Raw genomic sequence first — 18,469 nt, 5'->3', positions numbered from 1 at the left:
TGGCTTGTCTTTCGCACCTACAGGAAAAAGCACAGACAAAATTGACTCAGTGGGTTCTCTGAACGACTAAATTATTAGTTGGTGTTTAAGAAACCCTGAATAAGGCTTCAGGATCAATACAACACCTAATACTGATCATATGCATTTCTTAAGTATGGACGCCAAACATGGAAGTGACATTTAACAAACCAATAGGCTAAACAACAAATACTTCACAAAATTGAACATTAAAGCATGTCAACATATTCTGTTACACCAAATACACAAAATAATGATCTTTAAAAAGCATCATATGACCCCTTTAAATAATATATTTCTAATTATAATTAAATAATTACAATTATTTGAAATCATTTTAAATGTTAAAAAAATCTATATTATACATTTAAACATATATTTTTTTGTTATTGATTTCTTTACTAGTGCTAGTAGTTTATTGGCTGACTAATTTAACTCCTTTAAACTCATCCCTACACAAAAATATTTGTCATCATTACCCATTCAGATAAACGATTCAAAGAACAGGCAGTTTTTCAAAGTATAGCTCACCTGGTTATTAGGGTCTGTGAGATACCGGACCACAATGGGTACCAGATACCGTGAGAAGGCTTCAGGGAAATTGGGCCGATTTTCATGAAGGAACATGGCAATGTTTGGTACCTGTTCCATCAGCTCTGCTCGCACTGTCGGTTCTGTAACATCACGTTACATTCACAATATTACATACAGTTTAGCCATTTTGAACAAGTCAAATACAGTCAAAAGTCATACAAACCTCCATCCTCAGACATTCTGGCAACTGTTTCCATGACGCTGATGAAGTCATTTTCATTATCGCTGAACTCCCGGAGCACATCCAGCAATCCACGAGCCACAATTTGCCTGAAAATAAACATCAAACGTATCAAGCACACCAAAACAGTCCACGTCACATGGGCCTTTGCAATTTAGATGCACAAAACTATTTTTTTTTTAATGAAAAAGTAAAAAAATTACTTTTTTAACAGATTAATGTTTATAATGTTTCCAAGCCAAAATATCAGATATCACCCAAGAAACGTTCCGTCTAAGCCAAGTTCTTCTACGATGACAAGTTTGGCTCCTTACTAAGTATTTCTGGTCCAACATCATATCAGGTTCGCTTTAAGCCATTAAACTTTTTAAATTATGTTCCACCATTGTGCCATAAAAAAAGTTATCCTCATATTTTCTGTATCAAATCTCACTTATTTTCGAGTGATAGTTACAAGATGGACATATAAAATCTTATACCACTCCTAAGAAACACTGAGTATTGCATTTCAGGAAAAAAAAAACAGCCTGAAATCCATCTCACATACCATGTCTGATAGTTATTCGTTTTATACTGCAGACCACACGCTTTAACATCTCACCTGTTGAAGACGTTTTCACTGAAAGCATATTTCTCCAGCCGGCCCAGAGGGGTGAGATTATCCTGGCCTGCATCCAGGAATGCTGTTATCCGAATCCCATCACACTCTGAACCATAGTCATCGAATCCAACTGCAAGACAGATTCATATGAACAGTTAATGGCAGAGTATAAATTAATGTTGAGTTTGCTAGTACGGCCGGGTGGTATCAAATGTGAGATCTTTTCAATTCAAACTAGGAATCTTATTAAAAGAAATTCAGAGTGACACAGAGTAGAGGGAATTTGCTTAATGAGAAATTGTTTACTTTACAGCAAGAACAGTTAAAGAGATTCCATTACATGCAAACCGCTTCTGCCAGCAAAGATCGCACTGACTTCAACGATATAGAGTTAAAATAATGGGGAAAATCTTAAAAGCATGGTCAGGTACATATTAAACTTGCAAAAATTGCATATTTTAGGTCCATTAAGATATTTTTGTTGTGAGAACATCTTGACAATTAAGCTAATTTTTAATTAAACTATGAATTAGTTGTTTTTTTTAATGGCAATTATCTTACAGTACACATATATATATATATATATATACACACACACACACACACACACACACACACATGACTTGGACATGTTCTTGAGAGGTATTATAAGATTCACCACATTTGTAAAGTTGCTGAAGAGTTCTGCATACTCACAGTCATCTAAATCATCATGACCATCTTCAAAATACAAAGACAGACCTGAGGAAACATAAACCATAAACTGAAGCTCAAAGACCGACAAGTGTCTAGTAGATAAGCTGACAGGTTCAAGCCATGCTGCTGTGACACATGAAGTTCGGCTGCGACTCGCAACCTCACTAGACAGCAATTATGGTCTTTTCATTGCAAGAACGTTCAGTGCAAGTGCTGCTTAGGTAGACTGCTCACTAGGTTTTGACACACAGCCTTGGCATGTATCGTAGTGTTAGGCTAGCTTTTATCTCACGTATATGTCAACTCAGGTTTGCCGACATCACATAACCTGCTTACTAGGCGAAGATGTCTGTCAAACAGCTTTTATATCGTAGTGTGCAATAACATACAAACAGTTCTTGAGTTATGACAATTTAGAAATACATTTTAAAAGGTGACCAGTTAACTAAACGTGTTATGCGTTATCGACCCCGGTCAGGTTTGCTAACAAACTGACTGTCAAGCTCTTGTCAGCTCAGCTACGTTATCTTCATTATTTACTTATATGTACTACATAATTTCCACCCTAAAGTATTTAATACAACATAAATGATTGTGTTGGCCCAAAGCAGTTCTTTATCACAGTACTTTTTTAATATCCCGGTCTGTCCTGCTAGCTCCACACAACTCGCAACTAGTGTTAATCCACTTAAAATTCACCAGGCTCATGACCTTTCGTCTAAAATACAGCAGAAAAATTGAAAAGGCATTACGCGTCATGTAAGTCAACAGTGATAACGGAGCCGATTCTCTTTAAACCGCCTCATAAAGCTTTAAATAAATGCACTAAAGCACATTACCTGCCATCTTGATTTACAGCGGGGCTGCTGTCACTCCACTTCCTCAAAAGATTTCCTGCTCTTATTTCAATCCCGGCATCTATATGAATATCAAATACTTAAAAAACAAACATAAACTCATCGAAACAAAACACTTTTACGCGTGGAAATACCGCAATTATTCGTTTCGCTCAACCGAACACTCGATGAGAAAAAAATAAGACAATGTCGATCACGTGACTAGTCTAGCGACGTCCGAATCGTGAATGAATTGTTTATGTAGAGTCGGATCTTTTCAGTGAATCAATAGAACCGGTTCATAAAACTGGACTGAATGATTCTTTCACGAACAGCCACGCTTTGAACTTAGTGTTGTGTTAGTAAATGCAAATTTAGGTTATAAAGCGTTTTTAAGGGCTGAATCCGGATTGCCACTTTTTTTAAAATATTATTATTTCCATTATTCTCAGTGGTAATTCTCTTATTATCATATAATTGATTTAAAACATACTATATCATGTATTTAAAATTAAAAAATTGCATTCTTTGCATTATAACACTAATTATTTGAGGGGTGAATGTGCTTAATTTGTATTATTCATATATTCACCTAGAGAGATATTTTAATCTTTGAGTTGCTGAAGTGTTCTGTAAACTCAGTTATCCATTATCATAAATTTAATTGAAATTTGGATAATAATAAACATAATAAACAGCCTTAATTGCTTTATTTTTATGCGTGTTATTCGTTAGGAAGCACGAGATGACGCAATTAGTTACTTTGCTGAAACGATTAGAGAGATATTTTAATCTTTGAGTTGCTGAAGTGTTCTGTAAACTCAGTTATCCATTATCATAAATTTAATTGAAATTACAATAACACTTTGGATAATAATAAACATAATAAACAGCCTTAATTGCTTTATTTTTATGCGTGTTATTCGTTAGGAAGCACGAGATGACGCAATTAGTTACTTTGCTGAAACGATGAAACGAACTGTTCGAAAGAACCGATTCGCATGAATGACTTCCCATAACTAGACTCGTCAACCGGAGTTCAAGATGGCGATCAGCGAGCAGCTAATATCGCAACTAATCGACCATTAATATAACATCCAAGTCCTGATACTATTATAAGCTATACTTGTTATGTCAGTATTTCAAAACAGCTTCTTATACCGTCCTAAAGCAGTGGATATCTGACATTACAGTGTCTAGAGAGAGATTGTGTGTGTTGTTGTTTTTTAGCTTACGTCAAATAGAAATAGTTGCTGATCAGCTTTATGAAACTGTTTGGAATGATTGAGAAGTTTTCATTATTTTGGAGGTCAACATGTCGCTAAGAGAGTTGAAAGTATGCCTTCTTGGGGTAAGATTTCTATTCGCTTTTTATGACTTGACATGGATTGCAGTTTGGGTGCGTATTTAATGTTTTATCACTATGTTAATGCTCTGTCATAAATGTTATTGCATGCTATAAATAGCAATAAAGTGTGCCAGTGGTTTTGCCTATTGTGCAAGCTTTGATAATCTCTTTTAAAATGTTACAGTAATATTTCTGGGCTGGTGACGTATTTAACCACCCATTCAGATGTGGATGATAAATGTCTAGAGAGTTTGAGAAGTTACATTTTGTTCAGTACATACATTGGATATATTTATATAGGTCAGGTAGTGTTGCCAAATCAAATCTTCTGGCATAAGGATTTCATATGGCACAATTTTACATTTTATACCAAATCTGAAGCCATTTTTTCTAATGATATCGTTTGGTTTATTTTACATGCGTTTTTGACCTTATATTCCAAACTTTTGACAAAAACTTTGTACAAAACACAGATTTTGCATTTTTAACTAACATCTTGAAGTTGGAAAAACACATCAAAGAAATGAAAAAAGTGTTAATAAGACAAATTATATTACCTATGTTCGATATATATATATATATATATATATATATATATATATATATATGAATTGTTTATGTAGAGTCGGATCTTTTCAGTGAATCAATAGAACCGGTTCATAAAACTGGACTGAATGATTCTTTCACGAACAGCCACGCTTTGAACTTAGTGTTGTGTTAGTAAATGCAAATTTAGGTTATAAAGCGTTTTTAAGGGCTGAATCCGGATTGCCACTTTTTTTAAAATATTATTATTTCCATTATTCTCAGTGGTAATTCTCTTATTATCATATAATTGATTTAAAACATACTATATCATGTATTTAAAATTAAAAAATTGCATTCTTTGCATTATAACACTAATTATTTGAGGGGTGAATGTGCTTAATTTGTATTATTCATATATTCACCTAGAGAGATATTTTAATCTTTGAGTTGCTGAAGTGTTCTGTAAACTCAGTTATCCATTATCATAAATTTAATTGAAATTACAATAACACTTTGGATAATAATAAACATAATAAACAGCCTTAATTGCTTTATTTTTATGCGTGTTATTCGTTAGGAAGCACGAGATGACGCAATTAGTTACTTTGCTGAAACGATGAAACAAACTGTTCGAAAGAACCGATTCGCATGAATGACTTCCCATAACTAGACTCGTCAACCGGAGTTCAAGATGGCGATCAGCGAGCAGCTAATATCGCAACTAATCGACCATTAATATAACATCCAAGTCCTGATACTATTATAAGCTATACTTGTTATGTCAGTATTTCAAAACAGCTTCTTATACCGTCCTAAAGCAGTGGATATCTGACATTACAGTGTCTAGAGAGAGATTGTGTGTGTTGTTGTTTTTTAGCTTACGTCAAATAGAAATAGTTGCTGATCAGCTTTATGAAACTGTTTGGAATGATTGAGAAGTTTTCATTATTTTGGAGGTCAACATGTCGCTAAGAGAGTTGAAAGTATGCCTTCTTGGGGTAAGATTTCTATTCGCTTTTTATGACTTGACATGGATTGCAGTTTGGGTGCGTATTTAATGTTTTATCACTATGTTAATGCTCTGTCATAAATGTTATTGCATGCTATAAATAGCAATAAAGTGTGCCAGTGGTTTTGCCTATTGTGCAAGCTTTGATAATCTCTTTTAAAATGTTACAGTAATATTTCTGGGCTGGTGACGTATTTAACCACCCATTCAGATGTGGATGATAAATGTCTAGAGAGTTTGAGAAGTTACATTTTGTTCAGTACATACATTGGATATATTTATATAGGTCAGGTAGTGTTGCCAAATCAAATCTTCTGGCATAAGGATTTCATATGGCACAATTTTACATTTTATACCAAATCTGAAGCCATTTTTTCTAATGATATCGTTTGGTTTATTTTACATGCGTTTTTGACCTTATATTCCAAACTTTTGACAAAAACTTTGTACAAAACACAGATTTTGCATTTTTAACTAACATCTTGAAGTTGGAAAAACACATCAAAGAAATGAAAAATAAGACAATAAGACAAATTATATTACCTATGTTCGATATATATATATATATATATATATATATATATATATATATATACATATATATGTGTGTGTATATAATTAGTTTAATAGGTTTGTGTATTTTGTTACTGATTTTGATATTGTGTCTTAGGATACAGGGGTTGGAAAATCAAGTATCGTGTGGAGGTTTGTGGAGGATAGTTTTGATCCCAACATTAATCCCACAATTGGGTAAGCAAACTGCAAAGCACACTCACAATGAGGTCAAGCAAACTGTGATGCAGGTTTTTCTGATTTCTAACGTGCAATTCTGAAGAATTGGCACATAGCAAACACAGCAAGTGGCGACATGCACTGAAATGGAAGCTGTTTGAAGCAAACAAAATTGATACATAGTGTGTTGAAATTTCCTGAGGATTAGTGTCAGAAAGCACTGTATCAAAAAACAACTTGATTTATTATTATTAAAACATATAATCTTAGTAATAATAATTCAATATCTTAAAGGGATAGTTCACCCAAAAATGAAAATGTGATGTTTATCTGCTTACCCCCAGGGCATCCAAGATGTAGGTGACTTTGTTTCTTCAGTAGAACACATATGATGATTTTTAACTTTAACCGTTGCAGTCTATCAGTCGTATAATGCATGGCAATGGTAACAAAATCGATGACAGTAAAAAAAACATGCACAGACAAATCCAAATTAAACCCTGCGGCTCGTGACGACACATTGATGTCCTAAGACACGAAACGATCGGTTTGTGCCAGAAACATATTCATAAACATATCATATTTTACCTCTAATACACCACTATGTCCAACTGTCTTTGGGCTCGCGCACGGCATCCGGTGCATGAGGTGTGTATGCGCTCTGGCGTAGTTTACGTTAATGGGTGTGTTGTCGAAGAGCAATCAACCATAACTTCAGGCGAGCAGGCTCAGAAGTTGGGAATCCGTGGAAAGTCACCACTCCCGAATGAGTTCACGCGAGAGAACATAATCTTTTAGTTAAGTCTGTTTGAACAATCCAGATAAGCGCAAGTAAGTACCATTTTGATTAGCCGTCGTACCTACAATGACGTATACGCGCGAGAGATCACTTCCGGCGCTTGCGTAAACTACGCCAGAGCGCGTACACACCTCACGCACCGGATGCCTGCACGTGCCCAAAGACAGTTGGACATAGTGGTGTATTAAAGTAAAAAAATTATATAAATACTGTTCGGTTTCTGGCACAAACCGATCGTTTCGTGTCTTAGGACATCAATGTGTCGTAACGAGCCGCAGGGTTTAATTTGGATTTGTCTGTGCATGTTTTTTTTACTCTCATAGATTTAGTTTCATTGCCATGCGTTATACGACTGATAGACTGCAACGGTTAAAGTTAAAAATCATCAAATGCATTCTACTGAAGAAACAAAGTCACCTACATCTTGGATGCCCTGGGGGTAAGCAGATAAACATAAAATTTTCATTTTTGGGTGAACTATCCCTTTAAGAAAAAAAAATGTAAATCAGCATCTGGAACTAGTTACACTAGCTGACCTGTTGGTGCTGATAAGTCTGAATGTAATAGAGATTCACATTGCGTTAAGTGATTTAATATACAGCATTGATTGTATAATACATGTTCCATCACAGTGTGTTAAAGATTTAAACTGTGTGACCCATTTTAATTGAGTTACATAAGTGTGAATCCAATTGACACACATTTCAGGGCTCAACAATAAAGTTTTTTTCTGCTGTCCCAGTCAGGCTAGTCATTCAGATTTGTGACCCTGGACCACAAAATTTGAAATGGAGATTTATACATGATATGAAAGCTGAATAAATTAGGTTTCCGTTGATGTATGGTTTGTTAAGATACAACTATTTGAAAATCTGGAATCTGAGGGTGCAAAAAAATCAAAATATTGAGAAAATCGCCTTTAAAGTTGTCCAAATTAAGTTCTTAGCAATGCATATTACTAATCAAAAATTAAGTTTTTATATATTTATGGTAGGAAATGTACAAAATATATTCATGGAACATGATCTTTACTTAATATCCTAATGATTTTTGGCATAAAAGAAAAATCGATAATTTTGACCCATACAATGTTTTTTTTGGCTATTTCTACAAATATACCCCAGCGACTTATGTAGAATATATTAAACAAAGCTGAGAGACTTATTGGCAAATAAATGCATTGTAAAAATTTCTGAAACATTTAATAAACAAGATCAGCAGATGTCTCAGATTCCATGCCAACCTATCTATTTGTATTTGTATGCCTAATGTTATTATTGCTCGTGCCAATTTTTTTTCAGAGCATCATTTATGACGAAGACTGTGCAGTACCAAAACGAGCTTCACAAATTCCTCATCTGGGACACAGCAGGACAAGAAAGGGTAAACAGTAACAATTAGTACACACACTGAGGTGATACACACAAACTGACAGCCATTAAATACAATGTTTACTGTTTCACTTCTGTTTTTGCAGTGTCTTTGCACTTCAGACAGGGGGCAGTATTGCATGCACTTCTCTTGTATGCACGCATGTATTTGAGAGAGAGAGGGCTTAATAATGATATTGGAAGGGGGCTGGTCTTCTTCATGTATCTCTATACGCTCTATATCTTTACACTCTTCTCTCCCAAAACACTCTACTACGTTAGGCAAGACAGCTGAAGTGTATGGGGGACATTGCATAGTTTGAAATGATTATCACCGCTCATGATTTGACGGCGGTCTTGAGGCTGTTTGGAATATGATCTCCTCTTATGTTTTGTCTGTGATGTTATGTGATGCTAAATGTAGAATGCCAAGCGGCTCACACAAGCTGCTAGAAAGAATAGTACCATACCAAGTGTTAAGGAATTGCTCGTCTCTTTTTATGCAACTACATCGAAGATCTAGGACTTTTTTTTACATGTAAAGCAGGAAAATAAAAAGTTTTGGATTATGATGAATTTAAAACTTAGAAACTTAACTGGAAAATAAATGGTTTGCACTATTTTTAGGTCAAATGTAACATAATTAGTGGGATTTGTTACATCCTTTGTTCAAAAGATAGACATGGCCTTATATTCACAATTTTCACTTAAATTGTTTTGATGGTAATATAATTTATGTATATAAAAATGGTATTAAATTAGAAAAATGCAAAATAGAAGTATTGGTCTTGAATGTTTGGATCCCACTCCATATGAAAGAATGAGCATAAGGGAAAGTCTGACTTATCTAGCCTCTTTACCCTCATCTGGTCCTGTTTAGCGCTTTGATGTATTCCCACCGGTAAATATGGTGCAAGTTCATCATCATGGCCTTTGAGTTGTAAAAGAGGTCAGGTTTTCTTTGCTTTGCTTTGTTTGGGATGCTCCAGAGCCTGATAGGATGAAATGCTAGGCCATGTCAGAGATAGTGGTTTTTAGAAGAGGCCGAATAAATGCCAGAATCTCTCTCTCTCTCTCTCTCTCTCCCTTCCTCCCTCTTAGTGTCTTTCTTCTTTTTTTTCGAACTTCAAGCTCTATTGTGATTTTGAGAAGAGAAGACAGTTTTGTCCACAGATTCTTATGCTCCAGTGGGAGCTGTGATCAGGCTTTTCACTGGCTGTCAAGTGCTTGATTAGATAATTATCCGACACATTGCTTTTTAGAACAGCATTATAGAAACATGGCTTGTTTTGTATTCTTTGGTTTTTGCTTTAGTGGTTTTGTGGGTGCATTAAATTGATCAAAAGTGACAGAAAAGACTTTACATTGTTACAAAAAATTTCAAGTAAATGCTGTTCATTTGAACTTTCTGTTCAATGAAGAATCCTGGGGGAAAACGCATTATGGTTTGCACAGAAATATTAAGAAGCACGACTGTTTTCAACATTGATAATAATAATAAGAAATAAAGACATTTCCTGAGCTGCAAATTGGCATATTAGTCTGATTTCTAAAGGAGCATGTGACACTGAAGACTGGAGTAATGATGCTGGAAATTCAGCTTTGATCACAGGAATAAATGACATTTCAAAATATATTGAAATAGAAATTTATTTTCAATTGTAACAATCTTTGATCAAATAAATGCAGCCTTGGTTGAGCACAGGAGTCTTCTTTTAAAAACATTTTTCAGAAACTTATTTCCATTAGATATAGGCAGAAATAAAAATTGCATATAGCTAGCAAAGCGATTTCATGAGGTCTTTAAAACCGACAAATCGACTTAATGGCAAGAGTAATTTGAAGAGGTAGTGACTGGAGGAAGTTGGATGAGAGAAATGCAGGAGTAGAGTTGGAGAGGGACCACACAGTCTGGAATCCTGGGATATGTCTGAGGAGACATCCTGCAATTTTAGTCAGAATCTAAACTGAAGCATTTCCTCGTCTTTGTGCAGCGAACTTTGCCAAAAACAGCTATAAATGTGAGAAACCGTGTCAGTCAAACTTGATTTATTCATTTTATTGGCGAAAAAGATGGATTAAGCAGAGCTCCGACCTGTTTTCTTAAATTAAATCCAATTTATATTAGATTTATACAGCGTTTTCATGAATTAAATAATAAACTTTGAATGGTGTCAAAGGAATCTGTAGAATAGTTATTAATAAATGTTATCTCAAGTGATCTCACTTAGTACTGATGCATTGATCAGCAAAACCAGTTAAGAACAAGTTCCAATTGGTTTTAGATATTATTTGAAAATGTATGTATGTTCACGCATATTGCTTTATTCACTTTTATTGATGAAAACCAGCAGTTCATAAAACATTCCGTTAATGAGCACAAATATATTACTGTACCCCAATTTGCAGCTCATAACTGTTAATTGTAAAGATCTCAGTAATTTGCCAAAACTATAACTTTGGCTAAAAAAATACATTTCTAAACTGTGTATTTGATTTGAAGACTATTTCTCAGGCTAGCTCACACCTAAATTTAAGAAAGTATGTAAAAAACTAAACTGCCAAGGCTTCTTGCCATGTCTACTTTCCCTACCCTGTCTCTCTCTTAATCATTCACTTTCTAATGCACTTTTAGCTCTTTTTTTTCAGAGGAATGGCATACTGGATTCAGCTTGTTTTTATTAATCAGCGCCTTTTTGGTCTATTTTTGATGACCGGGGTCGAACAACCCAACTACGCTATTTTATAATGATTAAATGCTAACTTCTTCTGACACGTCGCACTCATCTTTCCCCTGATGGCTCCCACATGTGTTGATACGCCTTTCCATGCAGTTCCTCAACTCAAGCCCCCTTGGCATGGCCTTCTGAAACACAATTCTCCTTTAGGTTTTAACAGTGGCTCACGTCTAGAGTTTTTCACCGTGGTTTTCCCTAACCGCCGCCTAGAGTTCTGTTTGAATGGCAAGTTGGAATAACATGCGTTTGTTTGTGTTTTAGTTGTCCATTTAATTCTGCATGAGACTCGAAGGAGACCTCCGCCAAAGCGAACAAATTCTTTCAAAGCTCTGATAATAAGCATACGCAGGTTGAGATCATCCGCTCGGCCCCTGAGAAGGGATGTTGGGATGTTATCAGTGATGATTAAACCTTTTTTATTTTTTAAGTACAGGCCATAATTTTCTCTGTTATCTGTTTCGCTCTTAGTTTCGTGCCCTGGCTCCTATGTACTACAGAGGCTCTGCTGCGGCTATCATTGTGTATGACATCACTAAAGAGGTACTGAAATATTTCTTCATTATTACTACACAAATCTTTCTGCTGGTAAAGCCATTAAAGGGATAGTTCACCCAAAAATGAAAGTTCTGTCATCGTCTACTCAACTTCATGTCGCCTGAACTACACAAGATCTTTTTTTTTTCCATGGAACACTAAAGGAGTTATGGGCTGAGGTAAGACTTTCAGTGAGTAGTGGGTTAAATGTCAGTCTGTTCCTCACACAAGGCTATCATATGGCTTTTGAAGACATGATATGTCATGCACAAGTCATACAGACTAATTTTATGGTGCTTCACAGCCGCTAGTTTGCATTCACGTTCAATTAATGGAAAAGAGCAGCTTGGACAGTCTGCTAGGTAACTCCTTTTGTGTTCAACGGAAGAACTGTTACCACGCAGGTTTTGAGCAACATGAGGGTCAGTAGATAATGACCTTAAAGTCTTATGATGTAGCAGTCTTGTGCTTGTCTTAAAGATCTCCCCATCTTTCACTCAGGAATCATTCCAGACGTTGAAGAACTGGGTGAAGGAGCTTCGCCAGCACGGACCACCCAACATAGTGGTGGCTATCACTGGCAACAAATGCGATCTCTCCGATGCCAGGTGAATTCCACCGTTCCTTGCCACAAAAGACTCTGCATCCTGTCATATCTATTCAGCTTGAAGGGATGCACCCGCGGTGGCTGTCAGCTCAATTTGACGTTGGGAAAAGACCTGCATATTTGCTGTCAACTTGTCTCGACTCATTGAAAACAAGCTCACACACGTACCATTACCATAAGCATAACTTGTGATGAAAAAGAAATCCACTCTTCAGCGGTCTGTAATTTATCTTTCCACTTTAAATTGCTTCACTCTTCCCACAGGTCCAATGATATGTCTTGGTTCACCATTGCTTTCTTTGGCAGTGTTAGTCGACTGTCAGTGCGGTTGTATTTTACTTTTCGAAACCATAAAGACCGAGACATCGAATCTGAGGAATAGCGATCGCACCGCAAGCCATTCAGGCAATAAATATCAGGGAAAATTCTTGCAATTGTTCTGTCTGGCACATGAAGCTTAGATATTTCGTTTTCTGGCACAACTGGTCCTGTTCTCAGTGATCCACTGCCATCATTTACTTCACTTTTAAACATTGATTTGATTGTTTCTATACATTTTTTGATCCAAGTTTAAGAGGTAAAAAATCTGTCATCATGAAAATACAGTTACTGATAACATTACCCCAACTTAGAAATCTGAATACTATTTAAACTTAAAAGTATACTCTATTAAAAGCATAGCTAAAAAAGGCAACTTTATTTTAAGGTCCAATTCTCGCTATTAACAAACCATTAACCAATATTTTATTGGATGTGTGATTTTGTTGGCACAAATCCCATAAGCCTGCATTGAAGGACCCCACGTATATTTATGCTTAGTAGACAACCACTCCGAACACACTAGCGATCACAAACTGTAGCATTACCCTAGTTACCACAATCACCCTAGCAAGGTGCCAGGGACTTTTGCACAAACAACCAACAAAACTCAAGTTAATCGAAATGTTTAGAGAAAACATCACCAGCTGGGCAGTTGATCTAAGAGAGAGCGAAGCGTGAAGCGTCAATGGAAAATTGATCCGTTGTCAGTGTGACTGGCCTGAAACGTGTACGGTATTTCTTCATTATTACTACACAAATCTTTCTGCTGGTAAAGCCATTAAAGGGATAGTTCACCCAAAAATGAAAGTTCTGTCATCGTCTACTCAACTTCATGTCGCCTGAACTACACAAGATCTTTTTTTTTTCCATGGAACACTAAAGGAGTTATGGGCTGAGGTAAGACTTTCAGTGAGTAGTGGGTTAAATGTCAGTCTGTTCCTCACACAAGGCTATCATATGGCTTTTGAAGACATGATATGTCATGCACAAGTCATACAGACTAATTTTATGGTGCTTCACAGCCGCTAGTTTGCATTCACGTTCAATTAATGGAAAAGAGCAGCTTGGACAGTCTGCTAGGTAACTCCTTTTGTGTTCAACGGAAGAACTGTTACCACGCAGGTTTTGAGCAACATGAGGGTCAGTAGATAATGACCTTAAAGTCTTATGATGTAGCAGTCTTGTGCTTGTCTTAAAGATCTCCCCATCTTTCACTCAGGAATCATTCCAGACGTTGAAGAACTGGGTGAAGGAGCTTCGCCAGCACGGACCACCCAACATAGTGGTGGCTATCACTGGCAACAAATGCGATCTCTCCGATGCCAGGTGAATTCCACCGTTCCTTGCCACAAAAGACTCTGCATCCTGTCATATCTATTCAGCTTGAAGGGATGCACCCGCGGTGGCTGTCAGCTCAATTTGACGTTGGGAAAAGACCTGCATATTTGCTGTCAACTTGTCTCGACTCATTGAAAACAAGCTCACACACGTACCATTACCATAAGCATAACTTGTGATGAAAAAGAAATCCACTCTTCAGCGGTCTGTAATTTATCTTTCCACTTTAAATTGCTTCACTCTTCCCACAGGTCCAATGATATGTCTTGGTTCACCATTGCTTTCTTTGGCAGTGTTAGTCGACTGTCAGTGCGGTTGTATTTTACTTTTCGAAACCATAAAGACCGAGACATCGAATCTGAGGAATAGCGATCGCACCGCAAGCCATTCAGGCAATAAATATCAGGGAAAATTCTTGCAATTGTTCTGTCTGGCACATGAAGCTTAGATATTTCGTTTTCTGGCACAACTGGTCCTGTTCTCAGTGATCCACTGCCATCATTTACTTCACTTTTAAACATTGATTTGATTGTTTCTATACATTTTTTGATCCAAGTTTAAGAGGTAAAAAATCTGTCATCATGAAAATACAGTTACTGATAACATTACCCCAACTTAGAAATCTGAATACTATTTAAACTTAAAAGTATACTCTATTAAAAGCATAGCTAAAAAAGGCAACTTTATTTTAAGGTCCAATTCTCGCTATTAACAAACCATTAACCAATATTTTATTGGATGTGTGATTTTGTTGGCACAAATCCCATAAGCCTGCATTGAAGGACCCCACGTATATTTATGCTTAGTAGACAGCCACTCCGAACACACTAGCGATCACAAACTGTAGCATTACCCTAGTTACCACAATCACCCTAGCAAGGTGGCAGGGACTTTTGCACAAACAACCAACAAAACTCAAGTTAATCGAAATGTTTAGCGAAAACCTCACCAGCTGGGCAGTTGATCTAAGAGAGAGCGAAGCGTGAAGCGTCAATGGAAAATTGATCCGTTGTCAGTGTGACTGGCCTGAAACGTGTACGGGTGCAATCTGATCAGCACCTGTGATCAGGTGACAGGTGCACAGAGAACCAGCACACAATAGTTTACCTCCTACACGCTGCCGTGTACTAGTTAAACACCACCGTCACAAAAAAATACATGAGTTTTACAAGGTTCTGCCCACTCAGATAATCTCCCACACATGTTCGGTGTCAGTTTAGAGCGAAAACCTCACCAGCTGGGCAGTTGATCTAAGAGAGAGCGAAGCGTGAAGCGTCAATGGAAAATTGATCCGTTGTCAGTGTGACTGGCCTGAAACGTGTACGGGTGCAATCTGATCAGCACCTGTGATCAGGTGACAGGTGCACAGAGAACCAGCACACAATAGTTTACCTCCTACACGCTGCCGTGTACTAGTTAAACACCACCGTCACAAAAAAATACATGAGTTTTACAAGGTTCTGCCCACTCAGATAATCTCCCACACATGTTCGGTGTCAGTTTAGAAGTGTCGTTGAGAGTTTTAAACATGTTCGATTTGTTCATTTATGAAACTGATGACCAGTTAGTGTGGTATAAGTGTTGTAAAATAAGCTACTACTCTTATTTATTTATTTATTTATTTATTAACTCCACTCTTTTATTTCACCTATTTTTTTCTGCTGCTCTGTCCTTTTGTTTTCCAGAGAGGTGTCAGAGAAGGACGCCAAGGACTACGCTGACTCCATTCATGCCATATTTGTAGAAACCAGTGCCAAAAATGCCATTAACATCAATGAGATCTTCATTCAGATAAGTGAGTAAAAGCCTAACTAACTATTCATCTGTGTGGTATGTAATTGACAAGGCTGTAGAAATTTAGACCCCTGTGATTTTAGATGTTATTGTCTTCCCTTGATTGTGCTTCTTAATCAGGCTGGTTTAGTTTTAATAAATGCTGTTTATTGCAACACAATCTATTATTAAAATGATAATGAATGCATGATCTATAATTGATCCTGATGGTGGTGAGAATAGTGCTTCGGTGGATACTTGTTCTTGCCACTTGGACCCGGGGCAGTGGATGAGTTACAGTGGATACAGATCTTTTACCATGGAGCTTGGCAGCGGCCCTATTGAGGAACATGCGGGTGCATGATACTGTGCTTGTGACTTTTGTGCAGAAACTGAAACAGCAAGTCGTTTTTTTTATTTCTCATTTTAATTTTTATTTGGTTTCCTTTACAGGTCAAAGGATCCCAATTATAGACGCGGATGGCGGGTCTGCAGTCAAGGGCTTCAAACTTCGTCGCCAACCATCAGAGTCGACCAGGGAACGCACTTGCTGTTGACGCAACCGTAAACAATTTGGCCAGATCCTCTCCAGCCTCTTGTTTTATTTTTGATTAGTAACCAAGGATAATAGCAGATGAAGAATGTGATGTCATAGGGGAAGTTACGTAACTTCCTTTTGGAGCCAAAAAAGAAGTTCAGTTAAGAATGGAATGAGATATATAGTCTGAATCCTGATGCACTTCCTTGAGAAAAGATGAAAATGCCCTCATATAATCGTTGTACCTTATCTTGCCTGTTCTTCAGCCCCCCGTTCAAATGTCTTTGGGGATCCATTTCTGTTCTAGATCACAAACACCTGCTTAACAGATCAGATACTGTCCTGTCTTGCTCTCTTTCTCTCTCGTTCATTCTCATCTCTGTGCAACAACCTCTGCAAAACTCTATGAAGTTTCTGAGTGAAGCTGTTGTCTGTCCGTCTGTACATTTTAAGATTTTCAGCACTCCTAATGCAAGCAACACAGCGTTCTTGTCCCACTATTTTTGCACATTTTTGATGTATATGATAAAAAAAAAGTGTGAATGGGTGAATCTCATGAAAGCTGTCATAATCAGGTCTCATATCAGTCAAATCAAGTGGAAAAATAGGAAATTATATTTGACATAAAGTGAAGGTAAAGTACATTCTTAGGACTATTAAGATGTTTTTCATTGTGTAACAGTATAAAATTAATTTCAACTGTAAAACAGTAACTAATATAGCTGTATTACATTAATGATAAATACAGAAATACAGTATGAAAGTGTGCTTAATTGTCCTAAAAGAAATTTAACAAAATGCTCTTAAAAATAGTCCTCATTATCTCTCCTTTTTTATTGTGATTATGAGGGTAAAATGACACGGACATGTTTTCGTGAGGTTTACTCAAACACAAATTTACTATTATAAGTATCAATAAATGTTTGTATTTCTGTTACGCAGGACCAGACATGAGGTTGTGAGCAATTTCTGTCTTTCCTATATTTTGTATATGGAAAAAACTAAAATCAGTGGTAGTACTAAAAATATAAATGAAGATAACTCTGGGATTTAGCAAGAGATGTCTGAGCCTTGGCCAGAAGCCCTATTTCGAGATGAGTTTATGAAGTTATATATTATGTTAAAGGTTCTTTATAGACAAAAAGGTTCTTCTATGGCATCGTGAAGCACCTTTATTTTTAAGAGTGTACATGCACATCAGTATAACACATGACACCATCTCTGTTGTTTTTAGAAATTAGTATGTGGCTTCTGTAATTTGTCTTATGATGGTACTTTAAAAATGTGTCACATATATTATCGCATATGCTTTTGACACATAATATTGGCATATAGGAGTGTTTAGTGAATCAGAATGAATATTATGGGCACCGTCAAAGTCTTGCGTTTCTTTTGCCGTCATTTATCCTGTGATTTTATATGCAGTGATGCCAATGCACCGTAATGTTTTCAGGAATTCACAAGTGCAATAATAATACTTTTCCCCTCCAAAATGTGTGCTGTCAGTAATAATAGCTGAGAGATTTATAGACTTATTACAGTAATTGTAGTTAATCCATGAATTTTAACACAATATTTTCCTTTAGAAGACAGTGATTGTTAAATGGGAAAAAAGGGATTACTTGGAACAATTCTTAAGGGATAAAATTGCACTTTTTCAGAATTGCTGTGTGTCTTTCTTGCCCTAGTTGAAACAACTTGGAAAAATTACAGTCCTAAGCGGTTTCTATTGATGTTTACACAGAGAACAACATTCAAATTGATTCTTCCAGTGTCTGTAATATACCTTACGGCAAAGTAAAACTATCTTGCACTCAAACCAGAATCTTAAACTTTTTTATTTTCTTTCTGTCATGTCAAACTAATTGGAGAAGGAAACAGTTCAACTAATGTCACGTGTAATTAAAC

The 18,469-nt window shown here is 36.4% G+C and overlaps 2 protein-coding genes across 4 annotated transcripts in view; one reads left to right on the top strand and one right to left on the bottom strand.

Moving 5' to 3' along the window:
* The window catches only part of LOC107596794 (serine/threonine-protein phosphatase 4 regulatory subunit 1-like), a 16,006-nt gene extending 12,845 nt beyond the window's left edge, over positions 1–3,161 (bottom strand). For both annotated transcript variants that reach the window (XM_016287611.1, XM_016287612.1), the window contains exons 1-5: positions 2,930–3,161; positions 2,091–2,135; positions 1,395–1,524; positions 776–882; positions 550–692 (exon numbers count right to left, since the gene is read on the bottom strand). In XM_016287611.1, coding sequence (XP_016143097.1) covers positions 550–692; positions 776–882; positions 1,395–1,524; positions 2,091–2,135; positions 2,930–2,936 — 432 coding nt within the window. In that variant the 5' untranslated portion in view covers positions 2,937–3,161. The remainder of the gene's footprint in view (positions 1–549; positions 693–775; positions 883–1,394; positions 1,525–2,090; positions 2,136–2,929) is intronic.
* Positions 3,162–3,946: 785 nt separating this feature from the next.
* LOC107596793 (ras-related protein Rab-22A) lies at positions 3,947–17,554 on the top strand. Of its 2 annotated transcripts, none has more exons than XM_016287610.1 (7): positions 3,947–4,277; positions 6,482–6,561; positions 8,644–8,725; positions 11,919–11,990; positions 12,486–12,592; positions 15,936–16,045; positions 16,477–17,554. In XM_016287610.1, the coding sequence occupies exons 1-7, from the start codon at positions 4,242–4,244 to the stop codon at positions 16,578–16,580; spliced, it is 591 nt and encodes a 196-aa protein (XP_016143096.1). In that variant the 5' UTR covers positions 3,947–4,241; the 3' UTR covers positions 16,581–17,554. The 2 variants fall into 2 exon arrangements, with proteins under 2 accessions (XP_016143096.1, XP_016143095.1); XM_016287609.1 differs by lacking the exon at positions 3,947–4,277 and adding an exon at positions 5,475–5,800.
* The last annotated feature ends 915 nt before the right edge of the window (positions 17,555–18,469 follow it).

Source organism: Sinocyclocheilus grahami, unplaced genomic scaffold, assembly GCF_001515645.1.
Source record: "Sinocyclocheilus grahami isolate Dianchi unplaced genomic scaffold, SAMN03320097.WGS_v1.1 scaffold223.1, whole genome shotgun sequence".
Classification (NCBI taxonomy): domain Eukaryota; kingdom Metazoa; phylum Chordata; class Actinopteri; order Cypriniformes; family Cyprinidae; genus Sinocyclocheilus; species Sinocyclocheilus grahami.
The sequence above is the reverse complement of the archived record's forward strand: the minus strand, read 5'-3'. Positions and strand labels throughout refer to the sequence as shown.

Bases quoted from the DNA above. Each gene is read 5' to 3' on its own strand.
- LOC107596793 (XM_016287610.1), top strand. From the start codon at position 4,242: ATGTCGCTAAGAGAGTTGAAAGTATGCCTTCTTGGG. The intron at 4,278-6,481 runs GTAAGATTTCTA...ATTGTGTCTTAG, and splicing joins TGAAAGTATGCCTTCTTGGG to GATACAGGGGTTGGAAAATC. The intron at 11,991-12,485 runs GTACTGAAATAT...TCTTTCACTCAG, and splicing joins TGTATGACATCACTAAAGAG to GAATCATTCCAGACGTTGAA.